Source organism: Nematolebias whitei, chromosome 18, assembly GCF_014905685.2.
Source record: "Nematolebias whitei isolate Nwh7 chromosome 18, NemWhi1, whole genome shotgun sequence".
Lineage (NCBI taxonomy): Eukaryota > Metazoa > Chordata > Actinopteri > Cyprinodontiformes > Rivulidae > Nematolebias > Nematolebias whitei.
In genome coordinates, this window is record NC_056515.1 from 30,255,956 (window position 1) to 30,282,885 (window position 26,930).

At 39.8% G+C, this 26,930-nt stretch overlaps 3 protein-coding genes across 3 annotated transcripts; 2 read left to right on the forward strand and 1 right to left on the reverse strand.

Annotated features, from left to right (window-relative positions):
* The first annotated feature begins 1,495 nt into the window (after positions 1 to 1,495).
* rnf208 (ring finger protein 208) lies at positions 1,496 to 11,701 on the forward strand. Its single transcript, XM_037692383.1, has 2 exons — positions 1,496 to 2,127; positions 9,699 to 11,701. Exon 2 carries the CDS (start codon positions 10,652 to 10,654, stop codon positions 11,423 to 11,425), a length of 774 nt encoding a protein of 257 aa, XP_037548311.1. The 5' UTR covers positions 1,496 to 2,127; positions 9,699 to 10,651; the 3' UTR covers positions 11,426 to 11,701.
* A 2,084-nt stretch (positions 11,702 to 13,785) lies between these two features.
* Positions 13,786 to 19,239, reverse strand: si:dkey-106l3.7. The gene is made up of 6 exons (XM_037691908.1): positions 18,643 to 19,239; positions 15,140 to 15,289; positions 14,806 to 14,971; positions 14,396 to 14,481; positions 14,193 to 14,290; positions 13,786 to 13,925 (listed from the first exon to the last, which is right to left on the reverse strand). The coding sequence occupies exons 1-6, from the start codon at positions 19,216 to 19,218 to the stop codon at positions 13,832 to 13,834; spliced, it is 1,170 nt and encodes a 389-aa protein (XP_037547836.1). The 5' UTR covers positions 19,219 to 19,239; the 3' UTR covers positions 13,786 to 13,831.
* A 3,637-nt stretch (positions 19,240 to 22,876) lies between these two features.
* On the forward strand, positions 22,877 to 26,164 carry fam166b (family with sequence similarity 166 member B). Its single transcript, XM_037692034.1, has 5 exons — positions 22,877 to 22,929; positions 24,023 to 24,201; positions 24,550 to 24,695; positions 24,904 to 25,021; positions 26,115 to 26,164. The coding sequence occupies exons 1-5, from the start codon at positions 22,877 to 22,879 to the stop codon at positions 26,162 to 26,164; spliced, it is 546 nt and encodes a 181-aa protein (XP_037547962.1).
* Positions 26,165 to 26,930: the final 766 nt, after the last annotated feature.

Below are 26,930 nucleotides of genomic sequence, written 5' to 3' on the forward strand. Positions count from 1 at the left end.
GTCAGGGCAACAGGTCTATAGTCATTGAGGACTGATGGGTGAGTTTTCTTTGGCACTGGAACAAGGCAGGATGTTTTCCACAACACTGGAACCTTCTCCTGGGTCAGGCTAAGGTTGAAGAGGTGCTGCAGAAACCCACAGAGTTGCTCTGCACAGACCTTCAGGACTCTGGGACTGACCCCATCTGGACTTGCAGCCTTATTCCGGTTCAGTCTCTCCAGCTGCTTCCTCACCTGACTTCTAGTGATGCAGAGGGGGGAGGCAAAGGAGGTATCAGCATCTTCTGATTTGGTTGAAGACCAATATGTAGAAGAAGGGTCCATGACTAAAGTGGTAGATACAGTATTTGAGGTTGCAACAAAAATTAAACACAGTAATTACTCGGTGAACGCACAGTGGTTACAAACATTTTATATTTCAACCAAAGGAAACCAGATCCAATATAGGGGCGCCAACACAAGAACAGGTCTATTAACATATTTATAATAAGGTCTAATAAGGGTGACTTTGAAATAAAATATTACTTTAAGCATTGCTTTAAACATTACAGTAGCACCTTTGGTAACTTGATGCTGCTTACAGGAAAGTGCTGTACTTTCACATAATGCTGATAATGAAAGTCCAGTTACCCAAAACAGGATGCAGCATGGAAGTAATAGCAAGAAATCCACACCCAATGTAGTTTGAGAAAGCTTCAGCTTGTGACAGCAATAATGAGTTAGGTGGATACTCTTCCCTAAACAGCAAAAAAAAAAAAAAAGTGTAAAAATAATTAATTGCACTAACATCTGAAGCAACCCCGCTAAACAGTACCTTTATGATGCTCAGTTGACTGTTTTAAACCTTTTTTTTTTAATCGGAGGATTATTTATTGGTCTGTATGAAAGCCTAAGCAGACACCAAATGGATTAAGGTTATGCAACCTTCCTGCGTGTAGTTCAGTGGTAGCAGTGCAGGATGCTGCATTCAAGTTTTTATGTAAAATAACCTACATTGTAAAGTAAAATTATAAATGCCTCTGGTTGCCATTTAGCTGCAGGGTCTTAAATAGATGAAGGTATTTCTGCAAATATATGAGAAACATGAGGACTGAGATGAAATTGATGAATCGGTTTTTGTTAAAAGGTTATTTATGAGATATGTAAATATTCCCATTTCAGGTGCACTGCTGCACTCTCAAGATGGGCTCTGTTTTCGCAAGCTTCCTGTGCTTCCTGCTGAACCATACGTCTGCATGTAAAGTATGATTCATAGCCTTTTTGGTGCTTTTGCATCTCAGAAGGCTTGTGTTTGTGTGTTCAGATGGGGGTTGGAGGGTGAGCGTGCTGCCCTGATTGGCTGAAATATTTTCTCTGGCAACGAGCAAACGTGATCTCGCCTGCAGAGGCACTGCAGTGAATGCTGCAGCGAACGGGAGGAAAAAAAAAGAAAGAAATGTGGTCTGTGTGAGCGATAGAGAGGGGTGGGGAGCAGGCAGGCGAAGTGAGACACACACACCAAAGCCTGAACCAGAAGCAGAGCAGAGACAGTGTGTGTATGGGTGAGAAGACTGCGCATGTGTGAGTGTGAGGCGCACTGAGCGGAGCAGATGGTGGTGGAGAAGGAGCAGTAATGAACGGCAGCTGAGGGATGACAGCTGAGAAGACGGAGAGAAGGAGAAGACTGAGGTTCACCTGAAGACAAGAAGAAGAAAGAACAGACAGGAGGAGACTAAAACAGAGGTTCAGGTCACTGCTCATTGTCAGCCAAGCCATTTGTGAAAAGGTGACTAAAGGGATGATGGAGAAAAAGATGCAGGAGGGACACGGCCAATCATAAGTCAACGTTAAAAGGTTGGAAGATTAAACAAGAAGGCGTAAGAGAGCAGAGGCGAAGGGAAAAAGAAGGTGCGGAGGTCGACAAAAGCAGCCTGATGTATCCACCTTACAGCTGCCTCCATCTTACATCTCCATGTTGTTGATGCTCCTAGAATAAAAGAAACTCACCGGAGAGAGCATCCTCCTTTAACGAGACCTCCGCTGGAAGAAGGAGCAATCTGTTCACCATCAAAGGACAAACTAATGTCTGAAGCATGAACGAGCAGGAAGCAAGAAAAGACTGGAATGGGACAAGCGCATAGGCAGACAGGTGAGACAAGGCTCTTCATCTGTTTTATGGTGAGGATTCTCATGTTTTTATGTCTGAATGATCTTAAGTTCATTTAAATGGCTTTCATATAACCCCTATCATTTTGTGTGAACATAGCAGTGGCAAAAATGGGTGTTTACGCTTCATTTTACTAAATGTATGAATTGCATGGTTGTTGCATCATGGAGAGACATGTCTCTCTCACATGCACACATATGAACGGAAACGTATTCAAGCCCACAGAAGCACAGCTGCAAATGGACACGAAGAGTAGACCCTCCTCATGTGGTGTCTTCAGGGTTTCCTGTCATCATGACATTTGACAGAGCTCTGCACGGAAAGACAGCGGAGGCAGGGGGAAGGAGGGAGGTGGGGGGGGTAACGGAGACAGGACAAGAATGGCCTGTTCTGTAGTTGTCAGCACCACTGAGGCATCTTCGTATTGGCCGTGCATCGGCGCTGCAGTGAGGGCGCTCCACGCTGCGATTGCATAACTGCCGTTTCCAAAAAGGCACCCCTCCCATTTGTGCAAAGCAGTGCGCTGAAGCTGCTCCATCCAACATAAACCTCACACCCCCATTTTGTTTCAGCTGCTGTGTATATCTTGAGATAGCAGCATAAACAACTCTGAGCGGAGACAGCCTTAATCATGTAGCTTTAATCAATCAATTAGTCCGCCGCTGTTGCTGAAGAGATGGGCACTTGCTGAGCTTTTACCTCATAAATCTTCTATGAGGGTCCGTGTCAGGGACGAGCGACGCTGGCTGTTAACGCTTTCATTATTATTTTTTCCCAGCCCAAGCGCAGCTCTGCCATATTGGTTCGGGTACTACGCGGGAACAAAGAGCAATTGGCTGAAATGAATTGTGAAGCAAAATGGCCGATGTCTGCCATGAATGAAGGCAGGCTGTGTTACTTAATCCGACACCTCCCTGCACACCCGCTGAGCACTTTCTGCCAAGGATGAAAACCAAAACATGAGGCAGCAATAATATATTTCCCTGCATACGTGACGATATAAATAACACCGAAGGAAAACACGTTTGTATCAATTTTGTTTTTGCTGTTTACCTTCCAGATAAAATCTGCAGACAGGACAATGTACAGTAAATCTGGGGATTTGCCCCCTTGCATCATGTCTAGGCTGAGTACATAATCAAAACACAATTTTTGAAGAAATGTTACCTTTTTTTTTAACCACTCGAATGAATGTAAATTAAAATCTCAACATTGCATACTTGACATGCTGCTGACATGTGGGGCACAAACCTGCTCCGCTTTTTCCACGGTTGTTGTGTTGTGTTTGGACACCAGTAAGGAAAGATGAATGGATCAAGACAGACAGATTCTTACACGCTGTCTCTGTGACTCATTCAGAACAGAGTGCCCTTCATCTGATCTGCACAGGTGGACTCGCGATGTCGAGCTGAATGAAATACACAAAGGAATACATGAGAGATAGGAGTGTTTCAGGTTTGTGGATCTGCAGGTGTGTTTTTCTCCTCTTCTCCTGTTTATCAGATTGTTTATGTCCACAGGAATGTGGCAGTGTAGTGCCCTGCACATGATGGAGAGCTGTGTGAGGGTAAGAATGTTCTGGGATATGTGTGTTTCTCTAAAAGGTGAATGCAGCTTTGTGTGTGTTTAATTGCACAAGGAATTTGCTGCTGAGGCTGACTCCTCTGACATCCCTGTGGTCAGCTCTCCTCTCCCTCCTCTGCCTTGATGAGGTCAAATGCCTGCCATGATTTCATTAAGGGAATAATTCCTCTTCTGGAAGATGGTCCATGGCTGTGTACACACACACACAAACACAGTGTTAAAACAGTGGAAAGCTGCGGCAGTTTATGCTGGCCTGTAATGGAGGCTGGGCAGTAGATGAGCTTCTTATATAACCAAAGAGGTCTCCGTTGATTATCAGGAGGCTGACCCATCAGCAGGCATCCTCCATCAGTCATCAGCCCGTTTCATGGTGCTGACACCAAACAAGTGGAAGATTTTTGCTGAGTCATCACTTTCAGAATCATAGACCTCATATCGTCTTGTTACTTTATCAATGTGAGCTTTGCCAATAATCTTTTAGTTAGGGATGCATGATATTGGATTTTTGACCGATACCAATACCAATATTTTTCCCCCTATACCTACTTACAATAGCTTTCTCTGCTGTGGAATAAAAATACTACATTATTCTGCATGGTATTTGTCAGTTTGTTACCAAATGCAGATGCCAAAAAGGGGGCTGAAAATGATGTAACACCATATACAGTAAATATATATATAAAAACAACAGCACCTTTTATATCGGTGAGTTATTTTGATGGAATGGCCGATGTCCGATATTTAACTCTTATCGATAATATCGTCCGATACCATGCCGATAATATTGTGCATCCCCACTTTTAGTATCTGGTAAAGGTTTGTTTGCTGTTTGAGCTCACAGAGCAGGGCTTATTCTGATCATCCAATGAAAGGTTTTTTTTTTTTTTTAAAGGATCAGAATAGTTTGGAGGGCGGGTCATGTCTTTGACATTTACTGATGTTAGTGCAACAAGTGAGAGTATTTGTGCTGTGGTAGGGGTGAGTTCTTGAACAAATGGGTGCTTTGTGTCAAAGTAACACATCCTGACAATCAGATGGCCAACATCAATTACAGTACTTTATTTTGTATTTTGTTTTTATAGCCATGTAAGTTATGTTTTGTTTCATACAAACCAACATGTACAAGGGTCTTACCAGATTTAACATACCTGCAACAACTAAAGAGTATGCTGTAGCTTTTGATGCTCTACCAAACTCCATGATGCAACTCTTCAAAGGAGCAAAATCTGATCATTTATCCAGAGACCAACTTAGAAGTCCCATAATGCTAGGTGGAATGGAGATTACAAAAAAAAAAAACACACTCCAACAAACTTATAAGATCATGTCTGCAGAAGATTACTTTACCTCCCGGTAGATTTTTTTGGTCTTCTACATTTGGAGAAATTAATTGAAATAAGTTTGGTTAAATGGGGGGAAAAAAATTGCATAACAAATAAAGTTAAAGAAGTTTCATATATAATCATAATGCATACCCTGTTAAAAAAAAAAAAAAAACTGGAAAGATTTAAACTTGATATTGACTATTTGTGTACATTTTGTGAACTACACATGGAAACAATATCTCATTTATTCTATCAATGTAACCATAAAATGGCATTCTGGACAGATGTACAACAACTCATACGTCAGAAAACTGGACAAATAATTCAACGTACAGAGGAAGACATTATATTATGCTTCGACGATAAGGATATGGATAAAGACTTGATTTACTTCACCCAACTTCTACTTCTGGAAAAATTCTGTATCCACAAGAAAAAGTGGTCACACTCCAAGCCAAGCATAATTTCACTTCCACTTCAGCAAGGAACTTTACAGCACTACTATTAAAGGACTTGCAAACAAAAAGGCAATGAAAACCAACTCAATTATAGAAAACCTTAATATATATAACCTGTAAATAGATTGCTTTGTATCTTTTTAGATTTTTTTTTACCTTCTGTACTTTTTTATAATTATCTTGTTCTATTTTATACTTGAATATTATTACCTACTTGTTAATATACCCCTGGCAGACACATTTTTGTAATGTTGATAAAAAAAAAACTTAATTAAAAAAATGTATAAGGGTTTTGACCTTTGTTGGTCCAGAACAAATAAATATAGTTTATTGATTTAGTTTAGAATGTTATGTTCAAAACCCAGGCATAAATAATTTCTTAAGGTAAAATCCAAAATAAGACTTAAAATCCCTGAATGTCTGATTAAACGATTGTGAAAATAAACCAAAAACTGACCTGCAATCAATACTTAAATGTAGAAGCTAAAACATTTACATTAACATCACAGATAAATTATTAAAAAACCTGAATAACTTTTTTTTTTTAAGTAGTACTGGCCCTAATGTTATACTTAATAAAAAGCCTAACATTTCTTTTAAAAATGCAAATGGTCCACTGCTTTGCATGCCAAAGTTTAAAACAAGGCTCATGCAATTTGTTTGTACTCAAAGAATGTGTTAGGGATGACTCTCAGCTACTACTACACCCAAATTGAGCTCAATATCTGTAAAATCGACTGGGTTAAAACCATTCTTGTTTGCTGAAGCTGATTAACTGTGGCAACCATCTTGATCTGAGTTGACTCCAAAAGTTAATTCGTTGTAGATGTACATCTGGTGATAACTTTATGAGAATTTAATTGAAATCTGTCCACTGATTAATGAGATAATTTGCTATTGTTACAAACAAGCACAGGCGCTTACTCTATCACCCACCTTTCATGAATGCATATGGTTCCTATGTTTGGTAAACTTGTCAAAATATCTTTTTTTTTTATTTTATATTTAAAATTTAAATACATTATTTTTTACCTAAAATGCAATTTTTACAAAAAAGCTGCAAACCCCAAACCCATCTATGACTGTTCCTTTCATTATTTATCCACAAAATGGTAGTTCCTCAGAAAATTGCAGTCTTCTCTTATTCATGCAACCCAGTTTTCTGACGCGTATAAAGGCTGTTTGTGTTCATAAACCATGTGTGCTAAGAGGACGAGAATGAAACAGTCTACATTGGATGAAGTGCCGCAGCACGGAGGAGCTAGTTGGACACATTTGGTGTGATGGCGAGTGATTGGAGAGATTTTGCGTGGTGCTTGCTAACGGCTCTGTGTGCCTGAGTGAACAAATATGTCAACAGAGTAATGAGGAAAAATCTGAATACTTGGTCAGCATCCCTCGGAGATTACAAAGTGTTTCCGTCTGTTCCGAAAGGTGCATCGTTCTTATTCAGGGTGACTCTTCTGGGGCCAGAAACCACGAAGAAGTGCACAGCTAAACAAACCATAAATAGGAGCCTTCTCTTCTGTCATCAACCCCCACCCCCCATCTTTGTGTTAATTCGTCACTGTGGGCTCCCTCCTCTGCTTCAGTTTTTATGTTTTTTGTCTCTTCAGTGACTCAACTGTCGACAGCCAAACACATAATGAAAAATGTGTCATCCTCCCTTCTTTGGTGTTGTTTTGGCCAAGTTAAAATGTTAATTTGCAGGCTTGCTTTTCTGTTTTCCACTAGCCCACACGCAGTATGACACAAACCCACAATGCAGATTGTGACCTCTTCCTTTGCCTGACAGTCAGAAACCAACACGGTTCACAAAAAGACAAGTGTTGGAAAAAAGCAGAACCGCAGCTGTGTCACAATTACCTGCTCTTTCTACATAGTGAAGAAATTCACATTTACTCCTTTTATGTAGTAAGCTTACAGCACATTTTCCTTTGTATAGTATAGCATCTGTTCATGTTAGCATTTTGTAGGGCTCACAAAATCAGCAAATAGCAAAATGAAAGGTAGAAGGCAAATACAATTAATTTTAAGGTTTTTCATTTCATTTATCCTTTATTTATACAGGTAGTCTCATTGAGTCACAAGAACTCATTTTCAAGAGAGACCAGTTTTTGGGAGCAGATGGTGGGGGTTAGGGCCTTGCTCAGGGCCCAGAGTAGGGCGAATGAGGGTGGAGGCAGGTGTGTGTTTCACCTTTTCCACCCACATTTTGATGTTGACGGTATTGGGAGTTGAACCTGCAACTTTCCAACCACAAGTCCATCTTCTCTAGCCTCTGCGCCACCACTCCCCCAACCTCTGTGCCACCACAGGCCTGTCGTAATAAACAATAACTCAATTAATTGCATGATAAATGAAAATTATCGACCTCATTTTCATTTATCAGCTTTATCGTTTCTCTCTTTCTGAAGAAACTGGATGACAAAAAGCTCAACTCCGGTGCTCTTCACTGACCCTCCCTTTCTCTTTTTCCTTTAAAATCCATTTTAACTGTCCAAAATTGCGTTTTTGGATTGTTAAAAGCAGCTGAGTTGAAAAGCTAAGCTACGAGCTAAGCTAACAAGCTGACCTCGGGGAAAAAGCCTCCGTCTTGTCAAAGCTCCAAAATTCACAATTGAAACCTGTGCCTTCATATAAAAGTTGTTTTTCTCTGAAAAAAGAAGCTGAGAACTTGTTTACTGATTTTTATTTAAAAAAATTGTGTGAAAAATGCTCAAACCACACCGAGCGTCCGCCATTTTGAGAACCGAAAAACAGGAAGGAGAGACAGCCCATGTCACATCAAGGGGTCTTCCTCTCATTTTTCTTAAAGAGATATGCTGCTAGCTCCCCTCACTATCCATCCTTTGGTTCAAACAGTCTTATCCTGCCGTCCGGTGTTCAAAAAAAGGTACTACACTCAAAACAAATTAACCAACATTTCTTCTTAAATTTGACAAAATTGCTAATTATTGTCAAATTTCAAACAATTTTATCGTTTATCGCAATAATTTCTGAGACAATTAATCGCCCAGCAAAATTTGTTATCGTGACAGGCCTATTTGTAAATACATATCATATTATGCAATAATTTTGACATGAGTCTATGTATTATTTTGGGGATTATTCTGCTTTGCTTGAACACCAGTTTCAGTCAGAATTACATCCTGTTATAAAAGGAGCCTCTGCTCGCACACAGAGATCTGGTCAAATTTAATTCAGCCTTTGGTAACCTTGGATCCCATCAGCGCAGGACACCATGAGCTTAGAGTGCAAAGTTTTACTAGACCAAATATTTAAAAGTTATACATATTTTTCTCTATTTTGTTAATTTACTGTATGTACATTAAAAAGGACTTTGAGATTCACACAACAGCACCATGATTTAGTAGATAAATTATATACTAGTTATGCATTAAAAATAATTGTATATGTATTTTTTGAAAGCAACTCTGGTTATTTGGTTGTAGTTTTGTTTTTTGCTACTGGATACGCTCAACTGTCTTTGTTTTGTCTCCTGACTTACCACCATTAGTAATCACACACATGATTACTAACTACCGGTAATCACCCTCCCAATACAAATTAATACTTCCTGCTTTTCCTCTCCCCCTTTTACTTTCATGCATCTTGCATGCTTGTCTGTTCATTCTTTGCCTTGGTGAAGGTATTGTCTTGTTTGTACCTGTTACTGCCTCCTATGCGTCTTCATTTAAGCTCTGCTTCTCACACTCTACATTCTTGACACAGAAATGAGTCATTTACTCATACATGCTCCAGTTTTAATAATTATATTATTAATTAACCTCAATCAACCTGAAACGAACAACACCCTCCATTCTGCAGATGAACATTGGGTGTGCTGTGTTTATGACCTGTAGCACTTTTTTATGACAGCTAGAGCTAGCAGCAACATGGAAATATTTCTGTCTTTTAAAAGACACAGGTGAGACAAGGCCAAGATGCAAATACGGACATGGGACAAACTTTCCCGCCCCTCCCAAGGAAACTGCCTTGGCAACTTTTACCTTCAGATACAAAGAAACTGATTTAAAGATAGAGCTGAGTGAATTCCAATCACTCATTCACCTAAAGAAAACATTGTAACGCAAAGACTGAAAATGTGATGCATCTATTTACTTCCTTATTTTTTTTTTTATTAAAAATTTACCATTACTAACTTTTTTCTTTCATTTTACAGGTGACCAAAGAAATCTGCAAACACAGTTGGTCTGACAAACTAAAAGAAGTAGAAGACACAACACCCAGGAATCCTTCTCACTCTCATCACTCTGTCTGTTTTGTTGTGAGGACTGCCTGAAAGTCTATAGGAAAATACTTCACTCCCACCTCTGAAGAATTTAAGGAGCCTTCAAGTTTCATGGAATTACTCCAACAGCTCTCTGGAGTATTATAGGACACCTCCCAAAAATAAAAGTCCTCCTCCCTTCTTTTTATCAAGAAGCCAAGAAAAGGGAGTCAAACTAGGTTTCCTGACCACACTGGACCAAGAGCAGACAGAACGTCTTAAGTTTTTTTTTTCTCTCACACCCCAGAGTCATGATAGAACACATCTAAAGCTATAAGCAGGAATTTCATTGAGTGTTTTGGCAAATATTTAGTTTCCTTTACTAGGAAACAAGATCTAATCTCAAGATAGTACCTTTTGGACTAGTCTGAACTGCCTGTAATCAACCCACCACACTTTGTAAATGCAACAATCCACCTTTCTGTACTGTTTGTGAATTGTAAATATTTGGGTGCACATGAAACTTATACCGTTTAAAGTAAGAACATAACTTAGTGTTAAAATACTACAAACTTCTGTGTGATTTGTAACTATCAGTCAGAGGCAGCACAGGAACTTCATCAAAGGTACAATAAAGCAACAAAAAAACTTCATAGTAAACACTGATCTGATACAGTACACTGGTCTATATAATTTAACTGTTCTAGACTAAAAGACTAACAACAGTGCCAACGAGAGAAAATCTTTGAAGGAAACATGGAAGCAACCATTCGACCCCATGTTCCATCTAATGGTTGACTTCCAAGAAGAAGTTTGAGCCTCCTCCCCTTGAACTAACCAAGCAGGGGTATCCAGCGCCAATCAGAGCTACAGCCCCTCACTGTAAAAGCAACTAAACCGAGCAAATGTCCTGCCTCAGGCGCCAGCCGATGGCCATCCCCATGGACACTGTCAAGATCATCCAGTCCGAGAAGTTTCCCCGAGAGTGCCCTGTGCCCGTCACCCAGCCACGCTATGCCCCGGCTCCCAGAGTGGCATGGGATGGAGGCGGTGAAGGTGAAATCATTGTCAACCAGGCCTGCAGCGACATTACACTGGACATAGCACCATCTCCCAGACCGATGGTGTCCCCTCCGACCCCCTTAATATGCAGAGAGCAGAGCTTCCTGGCTCAGCGCAAACCCAGTGCCAATGAAATCTGCTACCACCAGTTCCACTACAAGATGGAAGACGTCATAGTCAATCAATACGTGTTGCGCTCATCCTCCACCTCCTCATCCACCTCCTCCTCATCTTCTGGGCCCGTCATGCCTTGTGAGCCCCTTGAATGCCCCACCTGTGGCCACACGTACAACTTCGCCGGGAAGCGTCCACGCATCCTCTCCTGCCTGCACTCGGTATGCGAGGAGTGCCTGCAAATCCTCTACGAATCCTGTCCCAAGTACAAGTTCATCTCTTGCCCCACGTGCCGGCGAGAGACGGTGCTGTTCACGGACTATGGCCTGGCTGCTCTGGCCATCAACACCAGCATTCTGAGCCGCTTGCCCTCTGACCCCAACGGGCCTGTGCAGTGGGGCGGGGATGCCGACCGCAGCTGCTACCAGACTGTGCGTCAATACTGCCAGTCAGCCTGCACCTGCCAGATTGCCAACCCGTTGTCCTCCTGTGGCATCATGTAGACAAGAGGGAGGAGGTGAGAGTATTACTCCTCACCCCCACGACTCTACTCATCTATAAGCTAAACCCATTTTGCCAAGCCCCTTATCTCACAGTAAATAACCCCCTATAGATGTTATCTCTATATATTTAATAGCACAGATGGATGCTGTGTGGGACTAATGAATGCTGATGGTTCAGTATAAAGTATATGTATTTTATGTATGGACTGGAAACCTATTCACCGTCTCGTTTGGTTGGATGTGTTTGTCATGACATCTCTTTATATGGGAATGCCAGGGGAGGTGTCTCCCCCCCAACCTAGGTGAATAAAGATTAAATAAATGATACAAATGCTTCCGTGTGTCCTCTATTTTGGGGTTCTAGACGATTATATCTTGAAAATTACATTAAGCTGTTAGATTGTCAAAGTACTTTTATGTTTTGCTGAAGCGATATATTCAAAGTTTAAGTCACAGCATTTCTTGAAAAACCAAAGTCAGTATTTTTAGGTAAATAATTATTGCTTGCATTTTCTGAAATAACTCAGAAAAAAATATAATATTCAGAAATGTTTCATTTTCGTTGCTATTTTTTTTTTTTTTTATCAAATCCTCTTTACATGTTATAGTCTCAGAATTTATACTAGGCAGTAATCCAGTAATTCTCAGTCAAGTTATCTGGACAATTATTGGATTTGATACCTGGATGATTGCACATGAACTTTGTTACTAGGCAGTAATGTACCTATTCTGTGCCTTGCAACATGATTTTTTCTTTAACTGCATACTATTCTGCACCTAGTGATCAGGACATTAAATGTAGAACAAAGAATATGTTTGTATGAGTTAGTGTGGAACATTCTACCACTGCTGAAATACACGTTTAGACACTAAAATACTGTTCAGTTGACGTATTAGACTTTTTAACATGCAATTTTAAAGTATTAATCCAGTTTATAGCCGGATTGTATTTGTGTATTTGCTTTTTCTAAACCAAAATATAAATTCATATTATTTTTTTCAGTCTGGAGAAAGGTCACAGCTACGCTGCACGTTGTGGTAAATATTGCTACCTTTCCTGTGTGGTGGTCACAGTAGCCTCACAATGAGACAGACTGTGTCTGCTGCTATAGTTCTTATAATTAAACAATATTAACAATAAAAGATGAATATTTATTTGCCCCAGACTAACGCAAAGATGTGTTTAATTTAAAAAAAATTCTCCCCAAACTGTCAAAGTTCTCTCTGTGAGAGTCCGTTCAGGATAGTTCATCACAAATATCTGCGAAGTTCAATTCTACATGGTGTTTTAGCAACAAGGAGTTGAAGATTGGTAACCTCTGTAAAAAAAATTCAGTCAACAGATGTTTTTCTGCATTAATCCCTGGATTTAATATCTCAAATATGTTTTATTTTTCCTTTCTCGTGAGACTTTTGTGTCAGGTACAAGTCTTACATTGATACTTTGAGTTCTGGGTTTTCTTTTACACGGTTTATGGTTCAAACTAACTGTGACTCAAGGTGATTGAGGCTACTATCTACTAGCTGCTAATACAGCTTGCTTGCAAGCTAGCTATTCTGCAACTAAATCATGTGTTGGTGCAAACATCATCCATCCATCAATTACCTTTTACCCGCTTCTTCCATTTTGGGTCACAGGGGTCACCGGTGCCCATGTCCAGCAATCACTGTGCTAGGGGCGGGGTACACCCTGGACAGGTCTCAAGTCCATCACAGGGACACATAGAGACAAACAACCATTCACGCTCTCACTCACACCTAGGGACAATTTAGAGTTACCAATCAGCCTAACATGCATGTTTTTGGTCTGTGGGAGGAAACCGGAGTACCCGGAGAAAACCCACGCATGCACGGAGAGAACATGCAAACTCCACCCAAAAGCTTAATATGCTGCAGAATTTTTTTATGTAATGAAAAATGAACGGACAAGTTATGAAGAATTGCATTCCTGACAAATAAACATTTTTTATTTTAATTCTCATCTTGAGAACATTCATTAAAATGCACATTTAAAGAAAATACTGATTCTGGTGCAGAATAAGCTTACCAACAAAAGCACAAATAAGGATAGGAGCGCTAGGATAATTATATTTACATTATGTCATTTGACATGGACAATGTAGGAACATATACACATCTGAAATATTTGAAACAATAAAAAACTGTACAAAAAGGATCCTACTGAGGACTTTCGTTCATTTGAATTCTTTGTGACATAGAAACAGGCCAATACATTCGTCTACCGACCAGCTTTCATATCTATATAAACAAAAATAGATGAGTAAATAATAAATGAACATGGTAGACTGATGCATCATGAGACAATAGGAAGGCTATTAGCACTAAAACATTCTCCTTGTTAAAAATACTAAATTTTAAAATGTGGAGACAGAGGCTGTTGTCCTTTCACACAAGTTGATCTTTATTTTCTTTATTTCTTCTGAATATTTGGCTCAGCCGTCTGCGGGTTGAGTTTTTCATGGTTGACTGCATCTGCTGGCTTCATAGAAAACAGAAAATATCAGGCAGGGAGGTCATGTTAAAAAACTGGAGCCACTATGCAAGCAAAAACTTCACGGAGACAAAAATAAGGTTGAAGTGACACAGATGCACAGACTGAAATGAGCTCTCACGAGAGCCTTTACTTTGCACTGGGCCACTGCATCCTCTGTTGCTGACTGCCACACTGGAGCAGCATTTCCTCAGAGCATCTTATTAATATTACTGACTCCTTAGAGGTTTCAGAGTTATAAATACAGACTCTCACCTCTTTGTGTCCGATACAGTAGACTCCGTTCTTCTCAAAGCCCCAAGTTTTGCCCTCCAGTTCCTAGCAGCCTTATTTGACTTCTCCTTTGTTGTCTCCTGAAAAGTTGCAAATATTTCAGTTTCTAAGTAAATCGTAATGACATGACATGATTATTGTTCTATTTGAACAACAAAGGATTGTTGTTCATCCATGCGTATTACCTCCGCTGTTCTGCTATCTTCCTCTACACTCTCTAGTAGGTCATTCGTACTAAGCAGCTGTCCTCTGTGGTTTGCGTTCAGCTTTTCTGCACCAAAAACACATAATCAAGTCGGTCAAATCCCCCAACAAAAGCAAACATGCCAAAATATTAACATGAAATAGTATTAAGGAAGGGCATCTAATGTGGATTTCCTCCCACAGACCAAATACATGCATGTTAGGTTGGTTGGTAACTAAATTGTCCCTAGGTGTGAGAGATAGTGAGTTTGTCTATGTGACCTTGTGATGGATTGCATCCTGTCCAAAGTGTACCCCGCCTCTCGCACCATGACTACTGGAGATAAACACCAGCTCCCCATGACCCGGAAAGGAAAAAGTGGGTAAAGATAGATGGAGGAAAATAACTTACTTAAATTCAGAGCTGCAAAAGTTGTGTCTGAGGCTGATCTCTGCCGAAAGTGTCTGGTTTTTTGCTGCCTAGGTTGGTTGGAATCCTGTTCTGTATGTTCAACCAGTTGGCTAAATGACTGGTCTTCTTCCACAGCTGTTGAGTCAGTCTGACAAGTTTCAGGAGCCTTTTGAGAACATCACAAGATGGAAAGGAGTTTAGTTTTGATGAATTTGCATGAAGACATCTTGTTTCTGATTTGATTGATGCATGCCACAGATATCAACTGTAGTTGTGTCAAAATGCTTAAATTCCTTCTAAGGCTGTTAGACATGTGAGACTGAATAAGTTTCACCTCTGTTTCTTCGTGTTCCCAGAGAGCATCGGTTTCAATCTGAAATGCTTGGCTGCGCATCTGCTCTCTGGCGACTTTTTCCAGCATTTGACACACCTGCTCCAGGTAGAACAACCCAGGACTCAGTTTCTTCCCCTTCACATCAAGACCCTGCACAGATCAGCACAAAGGGGGGAAATGTAACATTATAAACCCAAGGAAAGATGCCATGCAAAACATAGTAGAAGGCCTTCAAGGAAATCTAAAGTAACAATAAATGCCTTTTGTTTCTTGAGGGAATGCATTATGTTGAGATGTGATGGAGGTATGGTGGTTTTAGTCAAACCTTGCAGGCATAACATTATGCACAATCTCATGATATTGGGAGACATCACTCAGATTATGTTAAGGATTATTCTCAGCTGGCTCTACACCAAACACAAATACATTCAATTTTTGTAAAAATGGCTGAGTTGCGCCCATTTTGTGTAATGAACTGAATTCAAAATTTTACTTCTAACCTACAAAGCTCTCAACAACCTAGCTCCACCTTAAATCCTAGATCTTATCGTTTCATATTTTCCCAACAAAGCACTTCGCTCTCAGACTGCAGGCTTACTCACACTTCCTAGAATTTCCAAAAGCAGAATGGGAGGAAGATCTTCCAGTTATCAGGCTCCTCTCCTGTGGAACCAACTTCCAGTTTCTGTCCGTGAGGCTGACACATTGTCCAGTTTTAAGGCTGGGCTTAAGACTTTCCTTTTTGATAAATCCTATAGTTAGGGTTGGCTTGTTATGCTTTCTTCAGCTTAGACTACTAGAGGACAAATTGACCTCATTTACTTAAATGAACTGTTAAAATTGTAGTTTTCATTTGATATTATTTCTATCTTAACATGTGATTTTTGACCTGCCATTGTGTATCTGTTACCCAGCTGGTCGAAGCAGATGGCCACTTGTCCTGAGTCTGGTTCTGCTGACAGTTTCTTCCTCATGAGGGAGTTTTTCCTTTCCATTGTCGCCTTCATGCTTGCTCAAGACGAGAGTTCTGCGATTAAGTTAAATTCAAAGCAGTCTGCTCCTCAGATAACATGTTAAATTATTATTTTTATATATGAATGTTTCTGTTCAGTGTCCCGAGATGACTTCTGTTGTGACGTGGCACTATGTAAATACACTGAATTGAATTAAATTAATGTACATATAACAATATTTTTCTTTTGAAAGTTTCACTAAAATCCAACAAACAAACACAGACACAAGCAAAACGTTATCGCTCACTGCCAAAGGCAAAACGGGGACAATAACATGATAGTAAATGGTCAATGGACTGTACTTATATAGCACCTTTTCTGTCTTATCAAGATACTCAAAGCACTTTACACTACAATCTGTCCCTCATTTGCCCATTCGTATAGCGCTCTACTAGATCTGTACAAAGACTAATCAGTGCTTTATCATGTTCATACATTGATGGGACACACATCAGGGGCATTGAGGGGTTCAGTGTCTTGCCCAGGGACACTTAGGCATGTGCCTGCTGGTGGAATCAAACACCAAATTCTTACATTGGAGGACGACTGCGCTAACCACTCAGCCACAGCTGCCTGCCCCTGTTTAGTATAAAACGGTTTGTGTAATTTTTCGTCACAACATCGCAAAGCTCTTTAAGTCCTTTCAAAATAAAAATATTTAACAGTATAAAGTTCAATTGGATTGGATTAATTAACTTTTAGGCCACACATATTCAAAGGATCCAGTTCTATATCAAGTTTTTATTTTATTTACACAGAAAAATTACAACAAAAAAAGAAAACAACTATACAGTTATCAATCTATTGATGCAGACGTTTACTAGGGTGACTTTTAATCTGGTTACCTCACGGCCTTTACTATTTCACCAAATGTTGCATAAGTTGGGGCGGCTGTGGCTGAGTGGTTAGAACAGCCATTCTCCAATGCAAGAGTTGGGGGTTCGATTCCACCAGCAGTCACATGTCCCTGAGCAAGACACTGAACCCCTCGTTGCCTCCGATGTGTCCCATCAGTGTATGAATGTGATAAAGCACTGATTAGTCTTTGTACAGATCTAGTAGAGTGCTGTATGAATGAGTAAATGAGGACACGTGGTGTAAAGAGCTTTGATAATATTCTATAATATATCTTTATATATAATAATAGAATATAGTAGTGATTTTTTTAGTAGTTAAGTAGTATAGTAGTAATATAATATATATGTATATGTATATAATATATATATATATATATATATACATGTGTATATATATATATTTTTTTTTTTTATATATATATTTTTATAATATAGAAAGGTGCTATATAAGTACAGTCCATCCATTTATAAAATGGACAGCGTTAAAATTAGCTTCACGTGTTTATTCCTCAAATGTCATTAATTTACTTAAAAAAAAATAATAATTTCTGCCAATCTCAGACTTCTTTTATCCTTTACCAGGATAAAAACTTGGAAACAAAAAAACCTGCCATCGCCTTGTGTTTGACAAATGCATTTAGTGTGTCAGCAAGCAACATTTACATTGTAAATAAAATTCAATGTTTTATATGATGAATGAACTTGATCCCTTGCTAACTTTAATAATAAATAAATAAAGAGTGGCAAATTATGTTGGGAAATACGTGATGTAAAGCAAGTATAAGGATACATTGTTTTACGCAAGTAACTTTTGGAGCTCATTAAGTTGTCATCTTTAATTAGGCTTGAGATGAATTTTCTAAACGACATTGAAACCTGTTTGGTTAGAAAATCAAGATTATTTAGTTCATTGTTTCCAACTTTAAAGGAGCTTTTTGAAACAATAACTTGTCATAATTTCCGTGTTGCATTGCTCACAGTTATTTAACCCCGACCATAACAAAACAAGGACTCCTTGCGCACACACGCACACCCGAGGGCTGAAACACAAAGAGCTACTCCAATGCAAACCCTTAATCCTTCTGCTGCAATGCCTTCATTTGACAAAATATGAGCTGATTTTAAACTTTCACATGATGGGAGATGTATCTGACAGTTGTTTACGTCACTAGCCAAAGAAGTTCCAAATGAGGACTGGATTTCTCTGCTGTCTGGTTCGTGACATGTTTTTTTTTCTTTCACATCTGTGAAAAATCCCCGCTGACCTTTTAGCTTCCCGCTCATGCCTCTATTCCTCTCAGGTTCGTCACCTGGCCAGACCGGTTTCAGATCCATTCCAACCAAAAGATGGATTCATGAGCATGAACGATCATGGCTAATGACATGTCTGCCTCTGACTTTAAGATCTTCTTTGCAAGTAGGTGTTGCAATCCCCTTAAATAAAGACTCTGCCAGACTTCCCATCAACATTTTCAAGCATGCACTGTGCAAGACTGTACATGAGTCCGGTGAGTCACTGATAACTGTAATTCCAAAACTAGTGTGGGGAAAACAAATCCAGGGCTTTGGGTTTTATCTCTTCTGCAAAGCAGCTAAACACTCAAACAGTCTGGCTACAGTTAATGTGTTTTACCTTTGATTTTTGCTCATCAGAACTCAAAATACATTGCTCCATGTCTGACATTTGTTTCAGAGGTACAGACGGGTCGAACCTCCTCTTGGTATCGAAGCTCTGCGACCTTGGACACCTCACTAACTCTGATGTGTGCCGTTTGGGCAGGAAAGATGCTCGAGGCTGCTGGACGGCTGACTCATCTATGCTCTTCCAGTTCCTGGAGACAGCCTTCCGAAGAGCTCGTTCGACCTTTAGGTGCACGGTGGAGGACTCTTCCTCGGCTGTGCTGGAACAGAGGCATGGGGACGATAAGGAAGAGCAGGACGAAGGCACGGGAGAGGAGAGGACAGGAGACTGGGACAGTGCTGGAGTGAGTCCTTCACTTTGTAGCATAGGTGAGTCCGTTTCTGTTGAGGCAGAAGAGGATGAGACCTGACACGGCGTGCCACAGCTGGCTAACTCCACACCAGAGTCCACCGATTCTGATCGAGGGTTGATTCCCATGTCAGAGGTAGGTCCAAGAGCATCTAAGGTGTTGTTCTGAAGCAGCTGTGGCTGTGGAGACGTTATGGCCTCATTCACCCATGTCTCCATGAGATTCCCAAAGCTCCTGTATAGATTCATTTCCAGAAATGTTCCAGGTTTGTCCTCACCGGCTGAACTCCACAAAGAAAAAGGAACAGGCTAAGACAACCTGTTCAGGTAAAGAGGTGATGTAGAGATAAAAAAAAAAAAGAAAACTATTCTCTGATCCACCTCTCTTCCTTTGCCACGCCTCTTTACATCATATCACAGAGCTGCATGTTCATACCTGCATCTACCTGTCACCAAATACCAGAAATAAGGAAACTACTTGAGTGCCATCAGAAAACTCAAATTTGCATTTATAGCTATAAGAGATTTGGACGACATAGACTGTGATTTGCATGTTTAAAAAATGCTGACAAAACTACAAGAAAGATACTTCTTCCCTCAAGCTGAGATAAACAAAATAACAGTTTCCATTACAATAAAGGTCCTCATTGCAAACTTTAAATTTAAACATGAAAATGGTTATCCTGAACTACGCTATATCAAATGGTGCAGTTTACTCCGCTAGATTTTCAGATGTACTGATATGCTATTCTAAAATGTGACTATGCACTCAGTGTGAACTAAGCACTTGTTTGATGGAACCAAAGCATATTTGCATATCAATACATCAAGATTGTTGGACTTCTCCATCCTAAATGGCTTTTCCTCGGACGTTGCCTTTGTCGACCTAGTTTCTGTAACTTCGGCTGTTCCTGTAGGCATCAACACGTGGTAGTTGGTATCTGAGCACAAAGTTTGCTTACAGTTTTTAATTTAAGGACACATTAACCATCAATACAAGATAAAATAGGTTTTGTTAATTATTTTATGATTTATTTTTATTGTTTGACTTGGCAATGTCTTTGCAGACGAGTAATGTGTTGAAATTCTTCTGCGGTTCTACAATGTTGAGGTGTTAGCAGAAGTTGCAACAGCGTGAGCCGTTTCATCACACCGGCAAACCAAACAAAGCAGGATTTTTTTTTATCTGAAACTGTAGGAATGTGTCGATCGGACACTCCTGCCTACATTCTCCAGGTGAAGACGCACCTCAGGGTCATCTGATCCGACCTGACGCACACATCCACTCAAGCCTGAAAGCACAGCCAGAGAAAAAAACGTCTGAAAGAGCAAACAGCCTTTATTATCTCAGACAGTTGATGGGTGACTCTGATAGTTGTGATTTATTGGTATACATTTTTAACAAGTGTTTGCACAACATGGGTCACTGTTAAAATAGTTGCAATAATTCCTTCTATGTAGCTCCATTGTATCCCATGAAGCAGTGGGCAGCTTTAAATGAAACTCAGAAAATAATTAACTGTTTGTCTTTGAAGTCACACAACCAGCTGACCTTAAGAAACACAAGAATCATTTTCAGGAAACAACACAGCACAATGACTGCTTCGCTGAAGGTTTTTAATGATGTTGTTGAAGCATTGGATTGTAAAGACTACTGTGCTGCACTTTATTTAGATCAGTCTAAAGCTGTGACACTGTGGGCCATATCATCTTATGTCATAAACTCTCAGAAATTGGTTTCTCGGATCACACCATTGGTTGGCTCTCTAATTATCTCTCAGATCAGAGGCAATGTGTTCAACATAATGGTACTTCTTCCAGCTATCTAACCGTTAACAATGGCGTACCACAAGGTTCAGTCTTAGGACCCACCCTCTTCACAATCTACATAAGTAATGTAAGCCAGATGACCCGATGCATCCCTACATTTCTATGCAGACGACACAGTTTTTTATTGTTGAGCTAGAACATTTGCTAAGGTTTTCCAGCTTTTACAGTCTGCATTCAACATCATCCAGTCAGATTTGTTCCGTCTCAAACTGGTGCTAAATGCTAATAAAACCAAAGGGATGTTGTTTGCAAACAAGAAGATGGTACCAGCAGTCCTTCCTTCTATTTTATCTTTGAATGGTGTTCCTAGTGAGTTTGTTGGTTCTTACAAATATTTGGGTGTCGACTTGCATCTCTCTTAAGCCTCATGTCAAAAACTTGGCAAAGAAACTGAAAGTAAAACTGGGTTTCTTTTTTAGAAATAGATCCTGTCTAACTCTGAACTCTAGGAAACACCTTGTAACTGCTACTTTCCTTCCCTCCATTGATTACGGTGACAATATTTACTTGAATGCTCCTGCAAGCACATTGTTGATGTTGGACGCTGCGCTATTCATAACCAGCTGTAACTACCGTACCCATTATTGCACCCTGTATTCACTTGTTAACTAGACATCATTAACTTCACACAGACTCTCACACTGGTACATTTTCATCTTTAAATCACTTCTCTATCTGTTGCCTTTATATATCTCCTCCTACATGTCACTCAGTGAGTGCAGCTACAGCGTGCACACTCAGGACATAATTACCTGCAGTTTCCCCTCAGTGCGAACCGAACTTGGCAAAAAGGCCTTCTCCTACTCCGCTCCTGTAACCTGGAACATCTTGCAAAAAGACCTGAAGTTGTCAACTTTGACTTCTCTAATGGATTTTAAACAACTGTTAAGTTTATTTCAAAAATCAACGCAGACATGTTCCTGTTTTTAGTATTTTACATCGCTTAATAATGTAGCTGTTTTTGTTTCATTTTTATATAATTTCTTCTATTTACTTTTCATTTTATATGCTTTTATATGATTGTCTATTGTTGTCTGTACCTCATCTGTGTTCTTTGTTTAAAACAGGGCTCTCTTGTAAATGAATCCTCGAGGCTCAATGAGAATATCCTGTATAAAATAAAGGTTGAATTAAATAAAATAAAAAATCCTGAGGCTCAAATTTCTTGAGACTTCACAATATAATCAGTGCATTACTTAATTTTATTTCTGTAGATTACCTTAAGATCTTCTATTTGGCATTTCCTGACCAACAGAGACCATTGTTGGGGTCCTATACACTACATGATGCACTTATTTTATTGTTAGATCTGATTATATGTGATAAACTGTTTTAATCGCTTGGTTTTCTTGTACTCGTGTTTTTGATTGTATTGTATATTGAGTTTTAATGTTGATCAAGTCCTGCAATTAGGCCTGCTGTGGTGTTTTGAAGCCTTTTTTGTTTTAAAGTGAAAGGTGAATCTTGTAAGTGAATCTTGCCTGAGGACAGGTCCACATGTGGCCGGAGGAAACTGGAGACGAAACAAGTCGTCCTCTGATTGGTGGACGGCAGGTTGAACCAGGTTGTTCTCTCACACGTTACCTCTTTACAGGTATGTCTGTCAATATATGATTACTATTAATGATAATAATTTTTAAAGTAATGATATTTAAAATGTGTGAATGTTGAGCACTTTCCATATGAGAACTGTTTTCACAAAGAGTAAAAGGGAAGTAGTTTTTTAAAGCAGGCAATGACAAATATATTTTAAATATTTTAAGAAGAAAACAAAAATATGAACTCTTAATCATTATTTTTGTTTTTAAAAAAACGTAGTATTTTGACTTTTTGCAATTTATATTTAAAGTTTGGGCTAGCTGTTCCAAATATGTCCGCCAGGGGTCAGTGTTGCGCGTCCAATCAGTTGGAACACTTCACAAGTTTACTTTTGGTTAAATTAATTTTACAAGTTCTATTGACACCAAACTGCATCACATTTGTTTGCATTTGAATCTCTGTAGCAGCCACAAAGTGCTCAGGGGGACGAGCTGTCAGCTGCTCCGACATGGACGAACGTAGCTCGAAATTCAGCAAAAATGTTCTCCATGTCATCCCAGGGTGAGTAAAAAGACAACTCGAGTGTTTTTATTTTATTTAAATTAAACCTGATAACTTTATATTGTAAACAGGTAGGCTGCATCAGGATGCTCTGGAGGCAGTTAGGCTTTCCATATGTGGGCGATCATGTTGCCGTTGTCTACATACAGTGAGCATGTGTCTGTTAACAAAATTTCTTATGAACCACTGGATGAATATCAACGAAACTTGCAGGAAGTAATCAATGGATGCACATCTATAACTTATTAATAATTGGGGTCATCCTGATTCAAGGTGGCTGCCACAGCCCAATGACCTTAAAAAGCAAAAAAATGACTGCAGCTGAGTCAGTTTTACACATTTAACCTTAAAGCTTGGTTTGGTAGTAGCAAACTAATGCCCAACACATTCTGAGCACTAACAGGTTGCATGAGCTCTTAGTTTAATTTTTTTCAGTTAAACTATTTGGGGTTAACCCGTTCTGGGAGAAGAATCAGTTTTGTGTTGTGCGTTTCCTTGACTGATGAAGCCGTCTGGATGGAAGGTGAAGCGTTTCAGCACAAAAAAAAAAAAAAAAGAAACTGTCCAGATGACCTGACTGAAAATTGTTGTATTGTATACCTGGATTATTGAGCATGGACTTTGTTGGTTTTTACTCAATTCTTCACCAGCACAAAGCAACAAAATATTTTATTTTTGTAAATGGCTTCAAAATAAAAGACAGTGTTTTTATTGTAACCTTTTCTTGTCTTTTTTGGGACTTATCCAACAAACTTGCTGCACCTTTCCGTTGGAAGTTACTCACCCTTCTTGGCACAAAGTTGAGCTCAACCAGCTTGTAGGAAGCTGCCAGAGCTCAGTTTCTTCTTCAGTGTCGAGACTCTCCTTCCAAATTGTTCCTGCGTCTTTTCTCAACAAAACGACTCCAATTCTCATTTTTAATGACAATGAACTTGTTGGTTACCTGTTTGTCCAGAAGTCCTGCTGAAATAACCCAAACTGGCTCAACATTAAACATTTACACTGGAAAATTTCCACCAGAACAGACACCAGGTCATTTTAGCTTCTTGATTTGTTTGTATGTTTGTTGTTTTAACGCATGTTTTTGTTTTAGGTACACGGGGTACTGCCCACAGCTGAAGTTTCATATAGGCAAGTCGTACGGAAAGCTCACAAGCCAGTTGCTGAAAGAGACACACTCAGGCCGTCTTCAGGTCCTCTCAGCAGAGACCAGCACTTCCCTTCCATCCATCCTCGGCAATGATTCCTACAGAATAGTACCAGGATACACAGGTATAACCAGTGAGTTTCCCATAGTCTGAACTGAAGCCGAACTGTGAACATGAGACCAATGACGTGTGTCCAAGCTGCTAAATTATTAAGTAAAAGTTCTCAGTTGGCTGAAAGAGCGATGCTGTACGGCAAATAGAAGCGGTAACGAGGTTACATAATACAATACTTAAATGTTGGAAATGAAACATCCATAATTCCTTTAGAAGGAATGCACATCACCGGCTACCTTTCAAAGTTTTAAAGGTTTTAATGTTGAAAAGAATTACAGTATTTCGTGCAGTGTGGCAAAATGGAAGATGTTTGTTTTTTTTGTTCCTTTCTCTTTCCTATTTCCTATTTCCTTATTAGGTTTCATTCCAAGATGTGAGGAGTACATTGGCTGCACCTACTCCACGATGTGCCAAAAAGCGCTGACTGAGTTTCATCAGGAGACACAGGAGAGGATTCGAAGGAGATCATTGAATCTGCCTCTCGTCGGCAGTCAACACATCGATGTAAACTTTGCTTCTGCCTCTTATTCACAAACGCTTCGGCTTCATGCATCTGTTTCTGGTTCTGTTTCTGTTCAAAGTACGACGGCGTCAAAGTCTCATCGTTACAGTTGTGTTTATTTCTTTAAAAACTTAAACTCAGATATGTTAAGTAATATATTTAATTTAATTTGAAGTGATCTTAATGTTTCTGTGTTGACTTTTGGCCCAGAGGCCAAAACCACCTGTGAAAGCGATCTGCAGCACGGTGCCCTGCTACGAGTCCTTAAACACCTTCATCCCTGGGAAACCATATCACATGGATGAGGACGATCCCCAGAAGTACATCATGTCCAAAAGAGAGGACTGCCTTTAGCTGTAGAAAGCTGCACACAGAGAGAATTTAAAAAAATAACTTTTTTTTCTCAAACGCAGTGAACGCTGAATAACTGTAAAAAAATTGCTGAAGAAGCTGAAACTAATTTTTAAAAGCTAAGCAGAACTGTGGCTAAAATCCAAAAGGAGAAAATGCTAGCAGGGCCGGCCCAAGGCATAAGCAAACTAAGCAGCTGCTTAGGGCCCCGGGGCCTTGCAATGAGCTTATGTTAGGTGGGTGAATGATCTGATCAATAATCCACATTATTAGCAGAACTAGAGGGCCCCAAACCAAATTTCACTTAGGGCCCCATGGAGGCTTGCACCGTCACTGAATGCTAGCATGTGTCAAACTCAAGGTCCGTGGGCCAAATGTGGTCCTCGTTGACATCTTATCTGGCCCCGAAGACATGTTAAATAAAAAATGTTTTTATCACTTTAATTTTTTCAGTAATCTTTATTTATGATGTCAAAAGTGCAACAGAGAACGTCAAATGAGCCCAATCAAACTCTTGTTGAGGAACCTGCAACCAAGAAAGATGTCGGGTATGTGATTTGAGTTCATGTAGATTCTGAAACTGGCACTTAGTTTGAAAAAGGTTTTAATTTTTCCTCCCTTTTGTAGGTGAGTTTGACACCCCTGTAAAAAAAAAAAAAAGTTAGCTAAAAGGTAAAAGTAGCAATATGCTAATGTCACAAGAACTATTTATGGTTTAGCTGCCTTTTTTCAGCCACAGACCTGAATATTTCTGTATTTAGCATGTCAATCTGAACACAGGTCGTCACAGCAGGTTTGCTCCCTGGTGGAGGCGTTTCTGTGTTTCCAGTTTCCTCCCACTGAACAGAAACATGCATGTTAGGTTCATATCATCCGCAACTCTAAATTATCCTTAGATATGAGTGAGAACGTCATTTGTCTTCAAGTGTCCCCGTCCACGGTGAACTCCGCCTCTCAGAGTGCTGGAGATGGGCACCACCTCCCTGTGACCCAGAAAAGAGAAGCGGGTAAAGAAAATGGATGGATGGATGGATTCTGTAGACTTGTAAACAAACCTCTATAATGTCTTTTCACAGGATTCACAGGACATGTGCCGAAGTCCCACTTCCTGTCTGGCTAAGGTTATCCCACCACCACCACCACCGCTGATTGACTTTGAACAGCAGTCACTTGAAGAACTGACAGCGCCCAGACCTGGAGAACAGTATGACACCTCCCCCGCTCACTACCTCACCTGACAGAGGTGTGGCGTCATCATTTTTACACACATCTGTGTTAATAACGCCTCCCGATCACAGAAGTGGCTCAGACGTGTTGTTACCCACCATCCCACAGGACAAGGTTCACGTTTAGATAAACTTTTAATCATTTTCTCCAGAAACAGGTGAGGAAAAAGTTTTCATTGACAGACGCTGATTGTCCACAGGCATTCAGAGGAACAACTAAAAGAAAGAAAATCAAGTTTCACAGACTTCACGTGACTGCAGAACATCTTTGAATGTCCACCAGACGGCTTGCACCATACAACGGTAGGAGAGTTCAGAGGTCAAGTAAAACACAGGGGCGCCTTCATGCACCTACAGTGAATCCATGCTGGTAGAGATGCTTACAAAAGAAAGTGAATTCAAATGTAAAAGTTTAGAGAGGTTGGTGTGTGTGTGTGTGTGTGTGTGTTACAGTATTATTTGGCACCAGTAAAAGTTTTGGCCCATGAAACAAATGAGCAGACATTGTGAGGAACAGATTGTCTTTCAGCACAAGAACAGCAGAAAAATCTCATTTTATGACAAGCATCTGCAGAAGAGAGCACCCGAACAAGATTATTCTTATTCATTATAATTGTTGTCTCTTGTTTTTTTTAAAGCTGTTGCATGGAAATTCAAGAT